The sequence below is a fragment of the Typopeltis vanoorti genome, chromosome 11, assembly GCF_054136105.1.
Source record: "Typopeltis vanoorti isolate ZY-2024b chromosome 11, IOZ_Tvanoo_1.0, whole genome shotgun sequence".
Classification (NCBI taxonomy): domain Eukaryota; kingdom Metazoa; phylum Arthropoda; class Arachnida; order Uropygi; family Thelyphonidae; genus Typopeltis; species Typopeltis vanoorti.
Window position 1 is genome coordinate 104,166,403 of NC_143559.1, and position 9,836 is coordinate 104,176,238.

The 9,836-nt window shown below is 33.6% G+C and overlaps 1 protein-coding gene across 1 annotated transcript in view; it reads left to right on the plus strand.

The window, feature by feature from the left end:
- Positions 1–9,412, plus strand: part of LOC150101893 (citron Rho-interacting kinase-like) — a 594,274-nt gene extending 584,862 nt beyond the window's left edge. Inside the window, exon 40 of the mRNA XM_090400165.1 lies at positions 8,722–9,412. Within this exon, the coding sequence (XP_090256291.1) occupies positions 8,722–8,851 (130 nt within the window). The 3' untranslated portion in view covers positions 8,852–9,412. The remainder of the gene's footprint in view (positions 1–8,721) is intronic.
- Positions 9,413–9,836: the final 424 nt, after the last annotated feature.

Below are 9,836 nucleotides of genomic sequence, written 5' to 3' on the forward strand. Positions count from 1 at the left end.
ATGGGGTGGATCCTCCAAAGACGTACAAGTAGTCTAGATCAAAGCTTCTTAAACTGTGGGTTGCAACCCCCATGTGGGGGTCGCGTAACTGAATGTGGGGGGTCGCAAAAAATTTGGCAACAGTAAAAGGTTTTTGAACATGCAACAACCAAAAATTAATTCAAAATCAAACACATAATGAATCTGAGGTGTTTCTAACAGTGCTCATCCATGTTGGATTGTGCACTTTCACTGCAGCCTTGGTTCTGAACATACAACATGCACACTTTGAACGGTGCATGCCATCAAGCAACGCCCAACGAACGCTGCCAGAAACACCTTGGCTCAGATTCGAGACTATTGTATATTATGAATTGCAGTGTTTTTACTATACATAGAAAGTTTTCTGCTCTTAAAGAAACATAATAGTTTGATTATGGAAAATAAAGACTTAATATTTTTCTGTTATGGATAAATGGCTAAATTTAGACAGAAGAGATAAAAAATACTGATGACAATATGGCAGAGTCTTTGCTACCAGGTTGTAGTACACCTAAATTGACAAGAAAAAGAAAATATGTTGAATCATTTTTGCAATATGGATTTACTTCTAATAATCATGATGGTTTGGAAATATCTCTTTGCTTAATTCATAATGGCGTTTTGGCTACAGAGAGCATGAAACCAGCAAAATTAGAACGACATCTTAATACCAAGCATGCAGCGTACTGCAATAAACCAAAGGAATATTTTGAGCTACTTTTAAAATCTTCAAATAAAGAACAACAATGTTTTGAGAAATTTGTTACTGTCAACGAAAAGTATTTACTTGCATCATATGAAACTTCTTACTCAATTGCAAAAACTAAAAAGCCCTATGCTATAGGAGAAGATCTCGTGATAACCTGCTGCTATTAAAATGTCAGAAATGGTTCATGGGAAAAAGTATGGAGATGAAATTCATAAAATTCTTTTATCAAATGATACTGTTTCCAAAAGAATTTCTGAAATTAGTAATGACCAATTCCAGCAGCTTATCACCAGGCTTAAGGGCAGCCAAGTTTGCTATTCAGTTAGATGAAACAACTGAGATATTTCTAACATGGCACAAATTTTTTCACAAATGAAGGCTTTATGGAAAAATTGCATTGGAGTCTGTACAGACAGTGCTGGAACAATAATGGGTGAGAATGTTGGATTTGTAGCAAAAGTTAAAGCTGGTGGCAATGAACATATCACTTTTACTCACTGCATGATCCATCGGGAGGCACTCATAGCCAAAAAATATCACCAGAGTTAGATGTGCTTCGAGATACTATGGAAATCATGAACTTCATTAACCCAGCATTAGTAAGGTGGGGTGTCTCAGACCCCAAATATTTTAAATTGACTATAACTGTGACACCCCACCTTACTAATTCCGGGTTAAAAGTTGTGCCCTTAACAGTCATTTGTTTTCAAACCTTGCAAAGAGATGGACTCAGATTACAAAAGCTTATTATTACATGCAGAGGTAAGGCGGCTCTCAAGAGGGCGAAGTTTAAACAGTTTATTGAAATTGAAAGATGAAATTGTTATATTTTTGACTGAGCAGAAATCCAATTTTGTTAATTTTTTTCATAATGACTTATGTCTTTCAAAAATGTGTTATTTGTCAGATATTTTCAAGAAATCTGTGATTTAAACATTTTGCTTCAAGGAAAAAGATGTAACATATTTATGTTAAAAGATAAAATTGAAAGTTTTACTAAAAAATTAACATATGGAAGAATAGAATGGAAAATGGTTCTTTAAAAATGTTTACTGCTACAGATGATTTTATAATTGAAAATAACCTTCCCAAAGATTTAATTGTAAGAGTTATAATTGATCATCTGAAGTGCCTGGAGACACAGTTTCCAAAATACTTCCCTTCAAATTTTGATTCTAAAAACTAAGTTGGGTTCATAAACCATTGAAATCAAAAATGTCAGTCATCCGCCACTAAAAGTTCAAGATGAATTTGCCTAGTTATCAAGTGACACTGGTTTAAAATTTGAGTTTCCTAAAAAATCGTTAAATGAATATTGTCTTGGGATTAGGACAGAATTTCCATCTATTTCTGAAATGGCCTAAACATACTTATGCCATTTTGTACTACGTATTTATGTGAAGCGCTGTTCTCAGCATTGACGATTATAAAATCAAAATATCGATCAACTCTGAAAAACATTGAAGATTCTCTACTTCCTGCGGCATCAAATATTCAGCCAAGATTTAATTCTTTATGTAAAAATAAACAAGCACATCCATCTCATTAGTATGGACATTTGCTTTTGTCTTTAATAAATGGTAAAATTATATGTATACCAAAGGTTTTAAAATAAATTTCTTTGATTTATTAGCAGTAAATGTTTGATTGTATACCCGGGGTTGCGTAAAAATTTCTCGGGTGTAAAGGGGTTGTGAGTGGAAAAAGAAGCCCTTTTTCTAGATGTGGCTGTATAAAGAAGGATAATAACCTCCTTCTCATTGGCAATCTGTTCAACATCCAAGTGCTTTGAGATGTTATGCTCATTTCTGTGGTATACTATCTGAACTTCAAAACCTTTTCCACACGGAAATCCCTAAACTCTGTTTACTGCAGTCCATTTCTATCATTCTAATACCCAACTTGTAATCTCTTTCATCTAAAGATGCATAACCTAACACTATGCCACAAACTTGCAGCCATTTAAATCGCCCTGCCGTAAATCTATATTACCTTTAACTGTTACCTTCCCAAGTTTATATCAGCAGATAACTGGATGTTCTCACTCAAATCATTCACTATATCATTAATATACAAATTAAATAGCAACATTACAGAGTTGGACACACCACAGGTCACCTGATTTCTCTTGGATTTTGCTTTGCTACGTACCACTCTTTTCCTCTCTCATCCTCTTTTCTATGTCACCAGCTTCATAATCTATCCTCATTTAATCTATTTTACATAAGAATTCCAGGTGACAAATTTCTTAGCAAAATCTTCCATCGTGGTATAGTCTTGTCCATTATCCTATTCAGCTGTCTTTTAAAAAATATAAATATAAAAACCTACCCTTCAGAAATCCATGTTGCCACTTCATAGAATACGTACTCTATTCACCCATTCCTGAATTCTGCTGTCAACCTACTTTTTTAATACCTTAACACCACTCCTGATATGTTGATCACACTTTAATTTGCCTGCCTCTGACTCAGCGTCTCCTTTACATAATGGAACTTTGGGTACTGTCAGAGCTTGGATTTAAATAGCCCAGTCAGTGGTACTTATTGTGCCTATGGTCCCACAGAAGTTTCTTCCAAGGAAGAAGTGGAGCAATATTTTGAGTCATTAGAACAGCTAGCTGACATAAAGAAAATGGAAAAAGTGGTTCTTGTTGAAAGAATAGAGTAGGAAATGAATCCCACCAGACATATAGGAACATTTTGGGAAAATTTGGAGAAAAGGCCAAAGCTAATAATAATGTTAAGTGAAGTTTTTTCACTTGGCTGTGCTAGTAATTATATATTGGGTTTTATCCTTTATCCAAGTGTTAGAAAACAAAGTTTGTGCCTGAAGTACTTTCAGGATTGGGGCAACTCATGGTAAAGGTGGTATAAGTTCTCATCACTTGCTTTAGTATCTCCCATAATGCAAAGCACATCTCCTTGCAGACATGTATATGGTAAATATGACTTCTCCATTATTTCCACCTTAGTATCACCACTTCTGGATCTGGCTCTCACTGATGAGACCTCAATAAAGGTCAAAACCGGTCTGGGTAGTGGCCCTTCCCTTAATGCATAGCATTATACATGTCGGCAAGGAGATGTGTGTTGCATTATGGGAGATACTAAGGCAAGTTATGAGAACTTATACCACCTTTACCACAAGTTGCTCCAGTCCTGAAAGTACCTCAAGCACAAACTTTGTTTGCTAGCACTTGGATAAAGGATAAAAGCCAATATATAATTAATAATGTTAAGTATTTACTGGTAAATACTTAACAGTCCTGCTCAAGACATGGACTAGTCATTATTAACACCATATTTTAACATAAAGATGCTCACATGGAGAAAAGCCTCATTGACTGTCATTGTTGATAGTCATATCTTCATGCTCGTTCACTATACAGTAGTGTGTGGAGGATTTGAAATTGGATGATGACTTGGTACTAATCAGGATAAACATGGATATCACATCAAAAAGAACAGTATATAAGAAAGTTTAAAAACGCTTTAAAGTTGACTAGCTTTTACAAGTAAATTGTAGGCTTGACTGTACAAATATTAATGAAGAAAAAAATGAAACAAATTCAAAACATGAACCAAACCTTGTAGTCTCAGTGGCATACTCTGAAGAAGACATTGATTCAACTAGGGAGGTATGTGGTGAAATTGTCTTCAAGAATAGAAAAATAAGAATGCCATGGTGGACATAAATAATCATCCTGGAAAAGAAGGCACACCAAAAGTTCTTAGCAAATAAGTCAGCAGATACTCTAATAGAACAGAGAAAAATGTAAGAACTAAACTGCATGTAAAAGTAGTAAACAAGTCATGAGGAGACATATAGGAAATAAATATCAGAAAGGGGACAAAATGTTATGAATGCTATTGAAGAAGTCTAGAAATTAATAAAAGAGTACTCTAAAAGGAATCGAAGAAAAGGTGACATGAACACTAAAAATAAGGGTATCCTAGATGTCTGAAGTAATTATTTGAGAACCTGTTAAACTAAGAAGTGACAGAACCATACTAGAAAATTTTCAAGAAGAATGGTTGGCCAAGTGGTTAGCATATCTGCTCTCCAGCCAAAAGGCTGTGGGTTCGAATACAAGCGTGGGCATGGATGTTTGTTTGTGAAAATACTAGTGGTGGTCGGCAGTAGATGAAGGTAGTTGTGGCTGATGGAGATGGAAAGTTGTAGAGTAGGTACTCTCCCTCAGTGAGTCTTTGGACTCCCTGAAGGTGTAATGTAATAATAATAATAAAAATGCAAAGAGGAGTACATATCAATACTGGAGGTAGAAAAAGTCATCAAACTTGAACTGTGGAAAGGTAGTTGCAGTAGATGATATTTGACCAGAAATACTTAAGTATGGAGGTATAAAAGTTTTCAGTGGCTACACTGAATAATTCAGAGGGCCTGGTCAGAAGACCGAATTCCCAGTGATTTGAGTAGAGCTCTCATAGTACCTGCCTATCTATAAAAAAAAAAAAAAAAAGGGGGGGGGGCGAGCGAGGAATAAAACTGAATGTGAAAATTACAAAGAAATTTCTCTAAGTATTCCATGCAAAATTTATGCAAGCATACTTGAAAAGAGGTTGAGAAAGTTGAGAAAGTGGAAGAGAAATTTGGAGAAGAACAAGCTGAGTTCAGGCCAAATAGAGGTTGTCATGATCAGATTTTTACTTTAGGATAAATTGTTGAGAAACTGTGGGAATATGACAAGGATATGTACTTAAGTATTGTAGATCTGGAAAAGGCACCCAGAGAAAAGCATTTCAAAACATTGGGGTGAATGAAACATTATATAGAGCAATTCATGGTCTATATTTAAGTTGTCAGTCAGCAGGGTAAATTAAAGAAAATACAAGAAGATAGTTTGATGTAAAATCAGGGGTAAAACAAGAATGCACATTATCTCCACTGTTATTCATAGTCTGTATGGATCACATTATGAAAGAAAGAGGCACCAAGCTTGCCTGATATTAGAATTGGCAATGTGAAACTTAGCTCTTTGCTTTATGCATATGATGTACTCTTAAACATAACTAGTGCAAGTCTCCAGGATTCTCTAACTCAATTGAACAACAGCTATAACAAATTTGGCATAAAAATCAGCAATAAAAAGGCCAAAACTATAAAAATAGGCAGGAGCATAGAAAACTTCAGCTATATTCTGAAGAAATCTTATAGAAAAAGTAAAATATTTTGGCTATTTAGGCACAGTTTTTAGTGAAAATGGTAGGTTAAATGTGGAAATAGACAACAGAATAAGCAAAGCTTGTTATCGTGGGTAGCCAGCTGAATAAATTTATATCAAATAAGAGAGAAATTAGCCAAAACACCAATCTAGCTTTACAAGACAGTGTTTAAACCATTTATGAATCCAAGAGTTGGGTCAGAAATAAAGCACTTGATCGAAGACTAGAGACCACAGAAATGAGGGTTCTAAGAAAAATTAGGGGAGTGAACTGATGGCATCAATGGCAGAATCATATTAAAAATTCATGACCTATTTTTAACGGTATTAACAACACCAAATGAACTATTTTATAAAAAGATGTTTATTAACTGTGTATATTTTGCTGAATTTCAAATCAGCATTATCAGAGCACAACACAGCATGTATATGCGACAGTGAGGAAGTGAAAAATACAATTGTAGCAGACAAAAGATCTAAAGTTCTATTTTGGTGCCTTCTAATGGTTAAAAAAAAAAAAAAAAACTATTTGGAGTTGCTCTTAAATTTTGCCAAAAAAATTGGGAGACTTATCTTAAGAGCAACTCCCACATAGCTTTGATTTTTTTTTTTTTTTTTAAACATTAGCGGGCACCAAAATAGGACTTTAGATCTTTTGTCCATTACAATTGTATTGTTTCACTTACTCTCACTGTCGCATATACATGCTGTGTTGTGCTCTGATGCTGATTTGAAATTCAGCGAAATATAAGTACTGTACACTTAATAAAACATCCTTTTATAAAATAGTTTGTTTGGTGTTATTAATACCATTAAAAATAAGTCATGAATAACCATCAACACCTAATCTGATCTGTTAGATTCATATTAAAAATTAGGATATTAGAAAGGAACTTGATTAGCATTCAAGAATGTGTCAAAGAGCTAATCTAAGGTGGTATGGCCACTTAAATAGGATGGGTGGAGAAAGGTTAGCAAAACAGGTGTTTGATGGCAGGAAAGAGTCCCTCTGGAAGACCATGGTCTAGGTGGATTGATTTGGTCATTAGTGCCTTAGAATCATGGATTGATTTGGAGAAAAATTATTAATAGAATATTAATAATGTAAACTTAATCATATAGTGCTGTCATAGTAACCTTGAACACCTCTGGGTACATATTAGGAAATTGATGACATGCTTTGTGTGTAACAGTGTTTGTCTCCTGCGATGAGCTGTTTGACTCCAAGGAGGTCTGGTGTTAATAATGTAATCTAAACATTTTTCTCTTTATTCTCTAAGGGCACCTGATGATTTACCATCAGGTAAATCAGCATGTGCAAAAAATAGAAAAACTGTTATAGAAGCAGTCCCAATATGATTTCTTTTCTGGGACTGCTTCTGTAACAATTTTTCTCTTTTGCAGATACTTTCTGCATACTTCTTTGGATGGTGTCACTTGGTTCCTAAAATTTAGTGCATATTTTCAAACTCACTATCCCCCATAATGGGTGTGTATGTTTGAGTCTACATCTTAGAGTTCAACTTTGCTTTTTAAAACTTTCTTATACATTTCACTTCCAAATAGGATACTCATTTTTATCCATGGTGGTCACTTTATTTCAAATCCACTCTTGTATCTTGGGTCATTCTGAAGACATTGTCTGTGATTAAAACAATGTGTAATCTAAAACTAAATCAACTGTTTTATTGTTCTATAATGACGACATAAAAAATGCCTGGATGAATTTACAATAATTGACAAACAACATTAATTACCTACATTTTTTTTGGTAACAGTACTCAAGCAAATAAATGTTTTCTTACTTCTACTTTACTTCCCCTAAATAATGGAAAAGTGCATGCTCTAGTTAAGTACTGCTCCAAAAACTCCAGCTCTTTCAATTAGCTGCTCAGCCTACCCAAATCTGGAGTGAGTGAATCATATACAGTATTTGACAGTGTATAAGACGCACCCCCTTTTTTGTACACATTTTTTATGAAAAAAACTTTATCACTGAATATTATAATGAATTTACAGTATTTCAAATATAAAGCAATAAGTAGGTCTACTTTCAACAAATACTTAATCTAACTAGGAAAGAGTACCCATCTTTTTAATCTTCTTCATCAAAACCCAGAAATTCATCTACAGAGCTAAATGAAGAGACACTTGAAACTCTTCTGAATCAGAATCTGAGTCCTCATACAACAAATTGTCCTCTGTACCATCCAGTGTATTACTAATGCCACACTTCTTAAATGATTTAACCACTGTCTCAGTTTTCACAGCATCCCATGAAGCTTTGACCCACTCACAAACTTGCAAAATGCTAGGCCTCTTCCTTCTTTAGAGAAAATTTAACGGCAAGAATTTATCACCATTCACAACAATTGCGACAACAGTTGGAGAGTTTAAACGAACAGGAACACAGCTGTGATCGTCGATGACGGCACATACGCATCCACTGAACTCTCCATAACTGGAATGCTCTCACACACCGCAAGGAAGCAAAGAAATCACGTAACTCGGAACAGCGAAAATTTCCAGAAATGAAAGTAATAAAAAACTGAGTATCAGCGTATAAGACGCACCCTGTTTTTCAGACCTATTTTGAAAGGAAAAAAGTGCATCTTATATGCCGGCAAATACGGTAATTGAGAAAATACTGTTATGTGTGTCATATATTTAATTATGTAGTATCACTGCTATATAATTAAATACATTAAGAGTAATCAGTGGTCATGAAAGAGATAGTATCAGGTATTACTTTAACAGTTGAGCAATCACTTCTTTGTGTTTATGCATATAAATTTTTTTTCCTCAGATTAAGTGAGCCTGAAAGTAATGACTCCGAAGGAACAGACTTTTCTTTTACAACATCTTTAATGCAGTCTTTGAATGCTCCTTCATGTGACACACTTTCACTCTCTTCTCAGATGGGTGGCATTGTATAATAGGTATAACTAAAAGTGTAACAAAAATTGAATTATTCATTAAAAGAAAGTTAAATTATTAATAATAAATAAAAAAATTAATAAATTATTTTTTATTAATTTCATATCATTTATTTTGACATTATCTGTAAAAACATTATTTAAAATTTTATTTAAAAAATTTATTTCCTACTGTAAATTCTTTCTCTGTGTCGATAGAAGAAAATTAGTGTGTTTAAATGAATATTTTCTGTTTGTATTAGGTGCATAAGTTTCAGATTAAGGTGTGATTTTGATAAGATTTTAAGTATTTGTAGTGCAAGTGGTTTTTAAACTGTAAAAACCACTTTCTAAAGTCATCTTTATGATTTCAAACTTTGATATTTATATGCATCAGATGATCATGTAAAATATCACACCTTTTGTACATAATGTAAAACTAATAAGTTACCATGAATCAAAAATATTTATCTGCATTGCAATGCTGTTCCTTGTTAATTTTTTATCAAATATTTTTTAAAATATTCTTGGAAATTTGTCTAAAGTTTATTAAAATAAATATACAATTTTTGTTCTCATTTATTGTTGAAAAATATGCAGTGTTTATATCTTGAGCATGATATAACTTATTGATTAGAAAAAAAAATTAAAATATTGCAATTTAAAAATATTTAATGTATTAAGATGACTGAAATTATGAAATCTATTAGGTATTTACCAACTCATCTTGTTCTGGTATATGCTGTCATGGTTATGCCCAGATATTTGATTGTTCACAACTAATGTAATGATTAGTTTCCCAACAACTTTCTTCCTGACTGGTATTACTTATCAGGTTTATAATTTGAGAAGTTCTTACATTTCATCCCTGTTACTCCTATGCTGGCATAGGAGTACTTTCATTATCAAGTTTCTGGTGGCTTTTCTGCATCAGGTAGTGATGTAATTGCATTCTTTCTGAACATTTCTATCAGTTTCTGTTGTGTGTTACCTCATTAACTCAAAT